The sequence below is a fragment of the Cynocephalus volans genome, chromosome 9, assembly GCF_027409185.1.
Source record: "Cynocephalus volans isolate mCynVol1 chromosome 9, mCynVol1.pri, whole genome shotgun sequence".
Classification (NCBI taxonomy): domain Eukaryota; kingdom Metazoa; phylum Chordata; class Mammalia; order Dermoptera; family Cynocephalidae; genus Cynocephalus; species Cynocephalus volans.
In genome coordinates, this window is record NC_084468.1 from 133,496,882 (window position 1) to 133,512,169 (window position 15,288).

The 15,288-nt window shown below is 38.0% G+C and overlaps 1 protein-coding gene across 2 annotated transcripts in view; it reads right to left on the bottom strand.

The window, feature by feature from the left end:
- Positions 1-6,892: 6,892 nt before the first annotated feature.
- SH3D19 (SH3 domain containing 19) overlaps positions 6,893-15,288 on the bottom strand; it is an 84,918-nt gene continuing 76,522 nt past the window's right edge. For both annotated transcript variants that reach the window (XM_063107615.1, XM_063107614.1), the window contains 4 exons: positions 15,235-15,287; positions 12,915-13,101; positions 12,296-12,393; positions 6,893-9,321 (listed from right to left, as the gene is read on the bottom strand). In XM_063107615.1, coding sequence (XP_062963685.1) covers positions 9,205-9,321; positions 12,296-12,393; positions 12,915-13,101; positions 15,235-15,287 — 455 coding nt within the window. In that variant the 3' untranslated portion in view covers positions 6,893-9,204. The remainder of the gene's footprint in view (positions 9,322-12,295; positions 12,394-12,914; positions 13,102-15,234; position 15,288) is intronic.

Genomic DNA, 15,288 nt, shown 5'->3' on the forward strand with positions numbered 1-15,288 from the left:
AAGTGTAATGGAACAAACTCCCCTGCCATTTGCAACCAGTGGGGAGGTTCAGTATTTAACACAAATGCTTCTACTTTGATGTCATTTTCACTATATGAAAGAGGAGGATGTCTTGTTTGACAAGTCATAATCCTCAATCTCATATACCTTCACTGGTTTCATAACACCTCCACCAATGGGTGTTTGACAGACTCCAATAAAATGCAGGAGCCTGTTTAAGTAAAGTTTCTTGGGACTGTGTGAGTGGATTCACAATGCTTAAACTCTCTGGCAGTCAAAAAACTGCCATCTCTTTAATCTGTTACTACCTAAAAGGAAGCCTACATATTATTGGAGGCTTTGGGAATTGGAGATAGTATGTCCCTCACTAAACAGGCCTTGTGGTTAAGTAAAAATAAGAAGTTCTGGGATGGAGCAGCCTTAGTGTCATCTTGATTTGTGGTAACAAGAAGTGGTAACAAGAACACTTGCAAAACCATTTGTTTCCCACTCCACTGCCTGAAGCAGACCTGCATCTGGTGGCTCAAAGGGGCCCTCATTTCACAAGGACTCCTTGAATGCCTAGGCCCAATTCACTGGTGGCTCGGCTAAATTAAAAGCTGATAGTATCCATTGTGCTGCCGTGGCTGTCCAACCTCAGCACCAGCTACGAAGAACTAAAGTGAACGTGGTCACTGCTCAGTGGGCAGAACTTAACGCCATTCTCACAGATTTAGCCAGTACTCCTTTTGATAAACCTTGTCATATTTTTGCTGACTCCTGGGCTGTTGCCAATTGCCTAGCCATGTGGTCTGCCATTTGAAAGAGGCAGATGAAAAACTCCTTCTTAGGGCAGTAAATTGTGGAAGCAAATTGTGGCTGCTGATTGGCACTCATGTAGGTGACTATGGTAAGGGCCAGTTCTCTGATAAGACCTAGTGGAATCAAGCTGCAGATCAAGTTGGCACCACCCAGACGGTCTCCCTAATGGCAATGCATCCACCATCACCATCCACCATCATGGAATAGACACACAGTAAAGAACTCTTCATCCATGCCAGTCTTGGTGACTCCTGCCAAAAGTTGGCCCATTTGTCTTGAGGTAAGTGAGGTCATATTGTACAGGGCATTGGCCTCACTTGCTCCTGGCAGACTGACTTCATTCTTCATTGGACCTTTGCACACCGCTCCCTGCCTCCAAGGACAATTAATAGTATGTCACCACTGTTGACACATTTTTAGATTATGATGTTGTTGTTGCAGTCTGATCATCTGACGTTGGCCACACAATCGTAGCTCTTTAATGTGTCATGTTCTTAGTTTTCCAGACCATTTGCAGTCTGACAGTGGGGCACCTTTTGTCACAGGGGCCACCAAACAATGAGCCAAAAGTGAAATTATTTGATGAATATTTCATGCTCCCTACTATCCACAGATATCCAGTACTGTTGCATATTAAAGAAGTTTCTAACTATACCACCTCACCTCCTCCTGTTCCACACATCTGAGTAAGGTTTATTGGGTCACAGAATACAACAGATCTAGGTGAAAAAAGGGGATGATTGGAGAAAAGTGTAAGTTATAGGTACCAATTTCGTGGCAATGGAGGGAAAGTAACAACCTTGGCACATGGGGAGAAAACATCTTAGGCCTCAGGAATGAGGGAAGGGAAACAATGCACAATTTGTTCCCTAGGTCATGGTTTCTCACATTGGCACTATTGATATTTTAGGCCAGATGATTCGTTGTGAGAAGCTGTCCTGGACATTGCAGGATATTTGGCAGTATTGTTGGCTTCTACCCACTAGACGCCAGTAGCACCTTCCCCCAGTTGTGACAAAAATGTCTTCAGTCATTGCCAAACTGCCCCCAGTTGGAACCACGGCCCTTGGTCCAAAACCACTACCCGTGAGTGGTAGCTTCAGCTAACATTCTGACCTGCTGCTGGGTTTCTCATCCTCGCTCTTGTGCTAGGAAAACAAAAACTTGTATAGACATGATTGGTCCTGTACTATTCTGCTGGGCCTGATGCCATCAACAGCAGCTTCCAAATTCAAATGTATACAGACACTAAGGACTGACACAACCTCTATTCAGTCTGGTCACAGGCTTTCAATGTCTGAATGGTCTTGGGTAATGCCACATATGGCAACTGAAGTTGCAGCTATTTGTGACACCGTCCATGAGACAACCAATGTGATGCTAAAAATCAGGTTTAACAAATCCCAAACTGAAGTGGCTTGTGCCTTCTGGGGTTATATTTTTGTATGGGGGGAAAAAGGCCATGAGTTGTCTCTCCATTAGAGACAGCAGTTGCTTTTTGGCCCATCTATTGTCCCTTTAATTATTGACAAGGACACCAAAGATTAGCAGATCAGCTTAAACTCCCTTGTGCAGGTCATAATGAATTAATAGCCTGGCAAAATATTTTGTGGCTGCCTAAAATAATTCCTACTGGTCCCCTCCAGGACTTATCCACAGTTAGCTGTCTGGGATCCTGGAGAGCATGACTGAGATCAATACTGTAGGTTGCCTTCATCTGCTGCTTGGGGTCTTATTGATAATAACCTTAATTAAATGTTGTATGAGACAAAGTGAGTGGATTTGGTTCTTGCCTCTCTGTTAGGATTAATCAGAGTGCCTGTTAGAGCAACATACTTGTGTAAGTATCCGAGTTTGGCCAAGGATGTGTCAGGCTGAGGAGTGAATTGTGAGAGAGGCAATCTGCCATAGACCCCAAATGCATGTTCTTGCTGAGTATGCCAAGAACACAATCCTTTGACTGCTCTTTACCTGGGCCATTTCTCAGGGTTGCATTCACATCCTTGCAAGCAACCTTGAGGGATGAGGTAATGTTGCCCCCAAGAAAAAAAGCAGGCTTGCTTCCACTTGCTATAAAGTGGTAATTCTTAGTGTTCTCATATAATGCAACCCACTCATGGTGCGCCCTGTACATCACTTCCCTGGGATTTGGGGAAGATGGGTAACTGACACAAATGAACAAGAAACTCTGGCTATTGCTTTTGCTGTGAGTAATAAAGTCCTTTGTTTCTGACCCAGGAGTCTCATGTCTTCTGCCAGCAACCATGAAACCACAGCAGGCTGTTTTCAGCTTACAAGTTTGGTAAAACATCATACACTGCATAGTTCCTGACACTTTTTCCTCCTTAATTATTCAGAAGCAAACCCCACTTATCAAATGTAAATATTTCAGCATGTACAGTCATGTATCGCTTAACGATGGGATACGTTCTATAAGAAATGCATCACGTGATTTAGTTGTTGTGTGAACATTGTAGACTGTACTTACACAAATCTAGATGGTATAGTTTACTACACACATAGGCTGTATGGTATAGCAATTAAAATCTTATGAGACCACCACTGTATATGCTGTCTACTGTTGATCAATGTGGTATTATGCAGTACATGACTATATCTCTAAAATGATTCCTTAAAAAGAAACATAATCACAATCCTATTAACACACCACCAAATTTCAATAATAATTCTTTAATATTATTAAATATCCAGTCACACCAATTTAATGGGTGTTTAAGTCTGTTGGATATAATGCTGTGATAGGAAATGCTAGTGTGAAGCTATGAAGGGTAATGAACTTCTATTTACTAAGATCATTTATGAAGTCAAGGTAGAGAAATTACAGGTGTCAACTCCTAGAAGTCTGTGATACCGTAATTGTTCTGTGGCAAAAGAAAATGTAAGAAAAAAAGAAAATGTAACTCACTGTAGTGGCTGAAACTGACAATACCAATAGACTGATATCATCAAATATTAGTAAGGACGTGCAGCAACTGGAACTTTCAGACATTGCTGGTGGAATGTATAATGGTACGAACGCGTTGGAAAACAGGCAGTTTCTCGTAAAACGAAACATATATCTATTCTGTGGTAGAACATTTTACTCTATTTATCCAAGAGAAATGAAAAGCTATGTCCACAAAAAGACATGTTTAAGAATGTTCGTACCAGTTAAAAACTGGAAAAACCCAGTAGGAGAATAAATGAACAAATTGTGATATATTAATGCATTGAAATGCTATTTAGTAGTGAAAGAGAATGAGCTACTGATAGAACAACGTGGATAAATTACAAAAATATTATGCTGGGCAAAAGAGCAGATACTGGATGATTCCATATTTACGAAATTCAAGAACAGGCAAAACGAATCCATAGTGATAGAAACCAGAACAGTGACTGCCTCTGTGGGGAGAGAAGGAGGTGGGGGGACTAACTAAAAATGGGTATGAAGGAACTTTCTAGAGTGATGGAAATGTTCTATATATAGACTGATGGTTTATGACTGTATATAATTGTCAAAACTAATAGACTTATTTACTTAATATCTATGTATTTTACGTAAATTATGACTCAACTTTAAAAATGGGTCTAGCCAGCTAGGTCGTGGACTTGCTGCATTTTGCTCTCTGTCCCATTCTGGGGTATGCTTTCCACACACTGAACTCACCCCTTCACACCTACTCAGGTTTTTTTTTTCTTTTTTTTTTCCTGTCACGGGCTTCTTGGCTACCATGGTATTCAGTACCAGGCTCCACATATGGCTCTGATCTGATGTCCAACATTACACTGGTCATGGTCAATATTACTGCCTTCTATGGCCTGACGGGAGTGGTCCTCACTGCCAAATCCTGAAGAAGAAAATCTCACTTTCCTCGGCTGAGTACCCGCTTGAGTGATGTGGCTGCTGGATTTGTGGGAACCACCAGGGTATGAGGCTTTGCTCAGCAGCCCTCTGTGAGAATGGGAACCCGATTCCCATTTTCCCTGAGGTACTCGTCCTCTTGTATGGTCTCATCACCACCCTCATTCTCTTCATAAAGTAGTCTGTTTCTATGTCCATCGACCAGAATATGATATAGAGGCCATCCATCCTTATCTAGCAGGAACCAGCTGACAGATATGCATCGGGGTAATTGTCCCACTTTACAGATGCACAGTGTTCTGGTGCCCTGTTTATCTGTTGCTTTCCAACCTTGCCCCCAAATCCCTCATTGCAGTGGACATCTGGGTCTTCTCTGATCAGCAAAGATGCAGGCCTCTGTCTGCTCTCCCACATTCATCTGCCCCTCAATGCTCTGTATGTACAGATTAATTAGACAACTTTTTCATCACTGTTTATTTTTTAATAGCTTTGACATTTTCATAGGTCTCAAGAGAAGACACCACTGTTGACCTAGTATAGAGTTATCTTAGGTATAGTACTATATTGGAGGATTAGCTAAATGCTCTGATGCTCTTTGGAAGTAACATCTCTGCTCTTGAGCTGTTGGCTACTTGGGGATCTGGAGAACAATGTGGTAGACCTCAATGGTCCTTGAGTCAGGGTTCTATCTAGTAAAGTATTTCAACATGATTGGAGAAATAATTGTGGCTGTTTCTTTTAATTGTAAACAAGAACTATAGACCAATATTTTGGTATTAAAATTGTTAAGTCAATTTTTGTTAAAAGTCGATAGACAGCCCAGTAGGTAAAATTCCTTTCTGAATCATGAATTTGAATCATTACTTCTCCTGAAAAACACTTCATTGAATTATTGCCTAATTTGCAGCATTTGAAGATAAATAAACAATCCATGGTATATATGAGGGTTCCTTTTTAAAAAATCCAGAATGTGTCCTAGACTCTGAAATATAAATTTGTTAGCTCAACAGTGCTTGGGTTAATCTATTAGACTCCAAAATACTACAAATAGTGTTTTCTGCTACATTTATATGAAAACCCAGGTTTAAGATTGCTTTTGGTATTACCAAGAGCACAGCCCTACAGAAACACCTTCACAAGATCTGATGTTCCAAGCATTTGAATATTCCCCATTAAACAGGCAAAGGAATCCCATTAATGGGTCTGTTCATGTTCAATTTTATACGTAACATCAATATAAATTGTCTACATAGGGGCCGGCCCATGGCTCACTCGGGAGAGTGTGGTGCTGATAACACCAAGGCCACGGGTTTGAATCCCATATAGGGATGGCCGGTTAGCTCACTTGGGAGAGAGCATGGTGCTGACAACACCAAGTCAAGGGTAAAGATCCCCTTACCGGTCATCTTTTAAAAAAATAAAAATAAAAATAAATGAATTGTCTACATAAAATTGAAAAGCTGACAGGTCTTTTCTTCTTGAAAGAGAGAAACTCAAGGCTTTAATTTATTCTGTTCAACTCTTTCTAATCATAAGTATTATATGAGAAGTTATAATTTTTACAGGCCAATAAAGCAGATCAATTCTACCTGTTTAAGCGCTAAAGAAAAATGTATCACTTTAGCACAACAAATGGAAAAAGTACTGGATTGGGAATCAATAGAGCTTAGGTTTTACTTTAGGCTCTGCCAGTAACGATGTGACCGTAGGCAAATCATTTAAACTCCGCAGGTTGAGCTCTGGTCTCCAAGGATTCTTCTGTGGTTTAACTGGATGAGCTTGCAATTAAGTGAGAGGCCCCTAGATGGTGGTGGTGTTCTGAGTTACACTTTGTATTTTTTTTTCCTTCTATAATTACAGTGAAGTAAATAGGCATAGATTAATAAAATGATTTCCCATCAGTTCTGAAAAAAGTCACTGTTAAGAATTTACTGAGTGGCGTTCAAAATGGCATTGCATCATGAATCAGATAACCTATGTGCATTTGACATTACAAGGAATAAACCATTAACGATTATACCAAAGTGAATATATTCTCTTAAAATTAATCCATATATCCATCACTATTTTCTCTAGGTATATTTATCTAAGCTTGAGAAACTGAATAAAAACTAAACAATGATTGTTAACAGTACTGATTTATGACTCTATAGAAAAACAATATTTTTTTGAAATCCCAGTTCTAATAATAAATTTTGATAAATACACTGATTTATTTCATTCCAAATGTTACAGACTGTAATTAAGACCTGTGATTTTCATGAGCACAATAACAGATATATTCCATTACCCCTCCAGCCATGTAAATGAGAGAATCTTTTAAAGAAATATGCTGTCTTTTAGTGTTCAGAAAGGTAAGAATAATAAATGGCTTCTCTAGTTTCAACCAATCAAAGAAAAATGCTTCAGAGATTCTAGTTTGAGGAGGCTTAAATGAGCAATATCATGTTTTCACCTAAAATTCCTGAAAGAATTTTTAAAAAATTTCACTGCTATATGTGAAAGTCATCCATCCATCCATCCAAACTAACCAACCTACCTTTATTGAGCCTGTATAGTGCAAAGATAAATAAGATAAATAAGATACTATCTCCATTCTCAAAAAACTTAGTCTAGTATGAGAAAGGGTCTTTGAAACGTTCGGTTCAGTTTATTATAGTGTCAAGTAGATTTACAACTATTGCACTCATCATTCTGCTGACAGAAGGCCAGAATTTAAGAGGGATATTTTTCCCCAATAATGATAGGTTTTCAGAATCTTCAATGTAAAACGTTAAAATTACATAAGCAAAGATATCTACCTCATGTCCCGTTCCATATCCCTGCCCCTTTTGCTGTTGTACGGCTTCCTGCAAATGGAATTGAGTTTAGATAATGCTTTATGGATATGTCTCATAAAATTACTTCTGAAGGAAATTTGACAAGAATCTTTTTGTACTCTCTTCCTTACCCAAAGCATGTAAAGAAAACAGCTCCCATATTCCAAAATCAAATGTAATCATATAACTAGGAGATGAACTTTTTTAGTCAAAGACAAAGTAAATATTGCTTCTTTACAGAACTCCACGGAGTGGTCACATAACAGTGTGATCACCGTCTACCTAACTTTTTGGACAATGTGTAAAAACAAAAAAGCTAAAAAGTGGTCCAGCACATGAAACTCTTCTCAAAAATAGAAGAAAGTCAAGAACATTGGTGTGAAAGCATTTTACATTTCCAATGAAATTTTATTCCATTGGTCTGCTTGGGAGATTGTCTTCAACCTGTTTAGCTTTAGTACATAAGTGTAATTGATTCAGTCATGTAAAGAACCACTTTTACCTTTTCATCTTTTTTTTTTTTTTTTTTTTTGTGACTGGCAGTATGGGGATCCGAACTCTTGACCCTGGTGTTATAACACTGAGCTCTAACCGACTAAGCTAACTGGCCAGCCCTTATCTTAAGCTTGGAACGTATAACAATGGATAGCAGGAAAGTGGCTTTTTATTTTCTCTAATAATTGTGCGGAAATGAGCTAGGGAAAAACGAAAACAAAAGAGTACCAGCTTTCAGTCGTCTTAAACTATTTTTCATTCTTGATTATATTGTGAAGAAGTGAACTGTGGGGGTTTGGCATTGTTTTCCATCTTAACAGTTGTTCTGTATTCTATTATACGTGATTCATAATGTACTACTATAACAAGAAACAGCTTTTATGTATTACTGGAGTAATGCAAAGAAAATGAGTTTTCCTTTGGGTACCAGTAATTGTCAAAGGAATGATTGCAGATTCAGAAAACGTGCTTTGTAATAACCCTGCTAACATAAAGTATACACTGAGGAAAGAAGTAAGTATGGCATATATATATGGAAGGGTTAGTTGTATTAATTAGCAAGGCATTTCAGGGATGGTTTTTGTTCTTTTAACTAAGTAAGATACCTCAAATTTTGATCCCCTTCAAATCATTGGACAAATGGGAAATACTCAGTAACACAAGGAGCTGATTTCACTTTATGCTCCAACTAGTCAACAAACTATCCCTCCTGAAGCAAGGATTTGCCCTGGTAGTGAGGCTAATGTGCTCAAGCAGTTAGAATTAATTTAAGTATCAAAAATGAAATTTAGATTACCAACCATGTCCCGATAGGTACAGCATGTAGAATATCAAATGTCCTTTTTTTAAAGTAAAAAATGAAGAAGCATAGTTAATTCACGTGTGCTGATTAAAACAGATGTCCAAGTGCAACGTATGCTTGTAAGCCTCCCCATGCTGCCATGTCCCAGATGCTTTCCCTGGGGGATGTGTATCTGCCTTGCTAATCCCACTAGATGTTTTCTCTGATAGAATCCTAGCAGACAGGTTTCCATGTGCACCTTTCTACTGTGAATGAAAGCTAACTACAAAATCTAGAAGTTTTCTGCATTCAGAAAATTCTAGTGTACCATGTACAGCTTAGATATTTCTCTTTCGGTTTAAAAAAATAGTGCAAAAACGTATCTGATAGTCAAAGTGATAGTTCAAGTGAGTTCTTGTGCCAAGGAACACAGTCAAGCTTCACCTTTAGCTGACTTGTAGAAACTGAACGTAGTTTTTGGGAAATATTCCAGATCTTCCCATTAGTTCTCCGCTCATCCAGTCATCATCTACAGATTCCAGCTCTGTGATTATATCTCCAGCCTGTAAGAAGACAGGAATTGGAAATAATTATTGGTTTCTGTTGAGTATAAGCATGGTAAGTAGCCTACCTGGAGAGGAACAAATAATCTTCTCTTTATAGAACTCATTTATCTTGATTTGCTAAAAGGATTAAATGATATAATACAAAGATGATCTATACATAATGATGCCATTTGTTCTATGCCTCTTATCCTCAAAGCTCATTCCTTTGCCATTGTCAGGCTTGCTGCACTTTGATTTTCCTGCTTATATTTTGTATCCCCCAAATTCACCACTCCTAATCTAAAATCCCTCTTGAATAAATAACAATACTAGCTATCATATACATATATATATATATTTTCTTTTCTTTTCTTTTTCTTTTTTTCTTTCATCTAATAATTATTTATTGAGCACCTGCTATGTGGAAGACACCGTTCTGGGTACTATGGATATAGCAATGAATAAAGGCCTCATCCTAGAGTGGGAAGGCAAATAAGCTGGCAGAGGGGGACAGAAAGTATGGTGTTGGGAACTCAGGGCCTCACTGAAGGGGACATTGAGGCAAAGACTTGGAGAAGAAAGAGTGAGCCACACACTTACTGTATATGCCTTGTCCTAATCTATGTACTTTACAGGAACTAACTCATTTCAACAATAACACATCCTAGAGATGTGTACTATTATTATCCTCATTTTAGAGAGGTATTTTTATAGATTTTTTTTATTTTAAAGAAAAGGAAACTGAAACTCACTGATTATGTTAACTTGCCAATGTTGTGTATTTGGTTAGTGGGAGAACCAGGATTCAAATCTAGTGTGATTCCAGGGCTTGTATTGCTAACCACTAGGATATGTGGCCACCACATTTTACACTGGACCTTTTTACTTAGAAAGTCTTTTACTATAATTGCCTTTTATCAACATACTAAGCATTTTGCACTCTGCATTTATTCTTGCACATAACGTTATTTCTCTTCTACCATTTTGGCTTACTCCATTTCTCCATAGCCAAAATATCAAATTTGCATTATTCCTGTCTTAAAGAGCATTACCTTGACTCAGAGCACTGATTCATCCTCATTAGATTTGTCAAAGTAGCTGCGTATCTTACTCATGTGCAAATTATAATTCCTTCAGCAGATGAAGACGTAACTATTTTGTTTTTTATGGTTTCTAATCATTTCTTAGAATCTAAATTTAAGATTCTACAATGGTATAAGATGACCCTGGCTACTTTTAAGAATATCTTTATTGGATGAAATGGACTTATTTGTAGCCCTAGTACACTGCCCCCTAGAAAAATGGTTTCACTTAAGGCTTTTCTTTATGGAAAATGGAAATGAAACAGCAACATGCTATCAGATACCATTAATTTACTCTACTCTGCTAAGATTCGTAAAAATTTTGGCTATTCAAAGTTTCTGTTATAAGTAAGTTCCTTCTGGTTCCTAAATTATAACACAATGGTTGACTGAAGCTATTTTTTCTTAGCTCTAGTCCATACCTACATACTATATTAGTTTCCTGAGGGCTAGGACTATTGTTTTCAAAATAAGTTCAGTCTACTAGCATTCTATGGATATTTAATAAAATATTAATTACCAACAACACTGAAAGCAGTGCAGAATCCCATGACAAGAAAATTCTAGAACTACTGTAGTCATAAAATGAAGACAACATATTTTCTGGAGGATACTGTGAATTTTATTAATTATAATGACATAACTTAAACGAAGGCCAAAATAACATCCAAAAAACTTGAATTTAGATTCTTCACTTGCACTCACGTTTTATGTAAAGATGAATAATTTTGAGCCACTGACTCTCAAAACTGAAAAGGACTAAGGGAACAGCTTCCAATATTTTGGATTTTTAAGGACCAAGACATTAGGGAAAAAAAAGGAATTGATATACGGTTAACAACTTTCAATTCTGCATAGTTAAGACATAAGAAATACCTATCATTTACTAACAATACTTTGCAATAGAAATGACAATATAAAAAAGATAGGAGAACATCCTAGCATTCAGAACAAAGGAAAACTCCATTCCAAAATAGCAGCCTTGCCCTGACATATCTCAGCTTGCCTCCGTTAGTGCCCCAAAGCCTGCACATACCTACTATCACCTTATTTTCCTCATTTTATTGTAGACGAATGGAACCCTTGTTTGGGCACCCACTGTTTTAAGTCTCATCTCATCCAATCACTCCTGATGCTTTCACTCTTTCCACAGCATCCCTGTCTCTGACTATTTTCAGTGATGAAGAATTTACCACAGTTGACAGAGGCTACTTTGACAGCAGTGACTACTAACACCACCCTCCTTCCTTTAGCACAGTCCCAAAGCACTACCCTGGGTGCTTTCTTCTGACCATGGTCCAATTGTGGACTGGGGAAACAGAATCATGGAAATATTCTGCTTTTACTTTAAGAAAAAATAAGAGGCATTTATTCAGTGAAGTAAGATTACGGTTAAATTTTAGGCTTCTCAAAAAACCTTTGCAAAGTAGCTCAGTGTTTTGGGACGGTTTCCCCAAAGCTCCGGTGAGTTCCTTTGTGGTCAAGAATCCAGTTTCTTATGAGACTACAAACAGCAAACTGTAGCATGTGCCATCTGAGTTCTCCATCAATCTCAAAGACACGTCAGTTGCAGGCTGTGAGGGCCATGTAAAGGATCACCCTTTGCTAGGGCTACTGATGAACTCCAGTATTACTGAGGCCTGAGATTACAAGGCCAAGGAACAAGGAATGACTTTGGGGACTGTGAGGTTATGAAGCCAAAGTTTTCTCTAAGTACCTCAATGCCTGGTTGATAATGTAAATTATCAGCCCCCTTTGCCCTATTCATTTAGTCTAATCTCTTCCCTTAGAATTAGGGTCTGAGATCTCTCCATTCTTAGGTAGTGATCAATAGTCCACCCTTCGGTGGACGACATCTTTCAAAACGCGCAGTGCTTAACTCAGTTCTGAGAAGACACACACACTCTGACCTTGAAGGAAAGCTCGTCTTCATCCTCCCCGTGGAAATCATACAAGGCTTTGGCCTTCCTCCTCTTCGGTGCTACAGCAGGTATACGTTTTGCCTCAGCTGTGAAGATACCAAAAAACTCAAATATACAGAAAAACACTGGACTAAAAGACCAATCAACCATTTTGAAAAGCCCCCTTGTCAGTCTTGGAACAGGATATTTTCTTCTTTTCCGGCAGCTGGTCGGTATGGGGGATCCAAACCCTTGACCTTGGTGTTACCAGACCTGTGCTCTAACCAAGTGCGTTAACCGACCAGCCCCAGAACATTTGCAATTAATTTTGAACTTATTTAACTTGCAAAAAGAGGAAGTATGTTCTCTTAGCAGGAAAAAATTATACAAAATATATTTAACAGGCAAAATTAGCCACTATTTAAGAAGGCATTTTCATCTTTTTCTGTAACTCTAACAAAATATACGAATAAATTTTGCATAGCTTTACAAATCAACTCTTTCAAATGTAGACAAAAAACAAACTGAGTATGGCCAGAGGGAAAAGGAATATATATATATATACAGTTTCAAAGGCCTTGTTCTCCCCTAGAAGAGTAGTTTGGGTCACGTCTTGTGGCTGTCATACCTGGGCAGGGCCGCACAAAAACTGCTGGGAAGATCCCCTCCCTGTCATGCAGTCTGCCCCTGCACCAGTCAGAGTCCAGACGCTCCAGAAGCAGGATCCGGTCCCCTCTTTTGAAGGATAAATCATCACTAGTCTCTGCTGTAAAACTGTGAAGAGCTTCACACCATTCTCCAGAAATACTGTTATCCTGTTACAAACCAGAAGTTTGGTAAGAAATGTGAGTTTTTATTTGAAATTGAATTCTACAAAGCTTAAAAAGTGGTGGGGAAATAAAGCTAAGGGGTCATAAGATTTCGAAGCCGTCTCTATCAAGTTTCAGAAATAAAAGTTTCCATTAACTTTATTCTTAAAATATAATTCTAAATGACAAGTGTGAAAGAATCTGCAGCTTTTCTGCTTTTAGGGGATACATGAGGGAACTTCAAAAAGTTCACAGAAAAACAGAATTAAAAGATCGTATGAATCTTTCTGTGAATTCTTTGAAGTGCCCTTGTACAATGCTTAAGAAAAAACTTTTCCCTTATTAGGACTTATTATATTAGTTACATTAAAAAATTATGTAAAAGCATAAAATAGTTATGCATAGTATTTGACACTATGAAAAAATTATGATAAATTATCTAAAATTCAGTGAAGCTCTTCTTTATCTAAAGAAGATAAAGAAGATAAAAAAAGATAAAAGATTAAGAAGGATCAGAATGGGAAGTCTGTTAAATCCCAGGTCTTAACTTGATTCAGAAACTACCAGGTTCCATGGCATAGGACTTCGTTAATTTACGCTTTTAATTTTATGAGGTGTAGTTAACTCTAAGGTTGTCAGGATAACCACCCAAACGTGATGGCCTAGCTAGGATGATGCAATGCTCCAACAAAAATGCTTCTTCCCCAAACACATCAGAGGAAGGTTTTGTTCTGTGAGGAGGCATCTCTGCCAAGTTCGGGATGGGAACCCTGTGCTGAAGAAGCGCAAGCAGGCGGCAGAGGATGATGATAACAGCAAAGGCTTTGGAGCCAGACAGGCAAGGGTTCCAGGCCCCGCTCTGAACTCCCTCGCTGTGTAACACTGGGCAAGATGCTTCTCTTTCCTGAGCCTCAGCTTCATCTTAGGGTTGCTGTGAGGATTAAATGAGATGATGCATGTGTCTTGCACATCTTAAGTTCTCAGTAACTGATGGCTTATAAAACAAAAGCAAAAAACAAGCAAGCAGAAAACCCTAACCTTAGCCTTCCTGCTCCTGCACTTGAGTAACCAAGCTGAAAGAATGGAACTGATCACTCCCCCAAAATGCAGGCAACATGTGAACATTTCCTTTTGGAGAACTGTAGTCAGTTTCTTTCCTGTTTGACTTTATCAGTGGGTGGGGATGAAAGAATTAAGAGACACACAGCCCAATTACAAGCGACAATTTGACAAAAAAAAAATGACCCCATCAGGCTCACTTTTCTAAATATGTCACAAAAAACACAGAAGTCCCCACATTCCTATTACATTTAAACACTTCTGGAGTCATGTTATACAGTGTAAAAATTTTATTCCAGTTTTTTCTCTTTCTCACAATAAAAAAAATACAAATATTACTAAACATTTGGAAAGTTCAGAAACATATAAAGAAGTGGGAAAAACCCCATCCACACATATAATCTTACTAGAGGAAATTTAATGTTAACAACTTAAATATATTTCCTTCCAGTCTTTTTATGCTACATATTCAATTTTATATCTTCTTTCCCTATAGCATATGTTTTCCTCCCATGACATTTATTTTATAAATCTAGTTTTTCATGGCTTCACAACATTCTTCCAATAATCCCCCTATTTAGGTTGTTTCCAATTTTTTCCTATTATACTAACACCACTATGACTACCTTTGTCACTTAAACCTTGTCTCATTTTTTATCCTTTTCTTAGGGTAATAAATAATAATCTGCATTTTCTCTTTTTTTTTTAACACTCACCTGCTTATAACTATTTAATGTTGAATTGTACTGAATCTTTGTTAAATGGTATTTCATTGCTGATTTATTATTTATTTCCTTGATTGACTAGTAAGGTTAAATATTTTTTCAATATTAGCCACTTATTGTATCTCTTTTATGAATTCTTCAGTCACGTCTCTTTCCTCATTTTCTATCAGGGTCTTCATGTCTTTGTATGAGCTCTATATACAATAAATATATTAACCATCTAATTTATTGCAAACACTTGCTCTATGAATTGAAAAATGATTTCATACTATTTTCACTTGATAATTATGATTCTAAAATTCCTCCGGGGGTTTCAACCTGGCTGTCACTATAATCATCTATGAAAGCAGCCTACCTGAGAATCTGAGCCAGCATCTTCTTTTTTGGTCTTCAGTGGTATCTTTGTGCC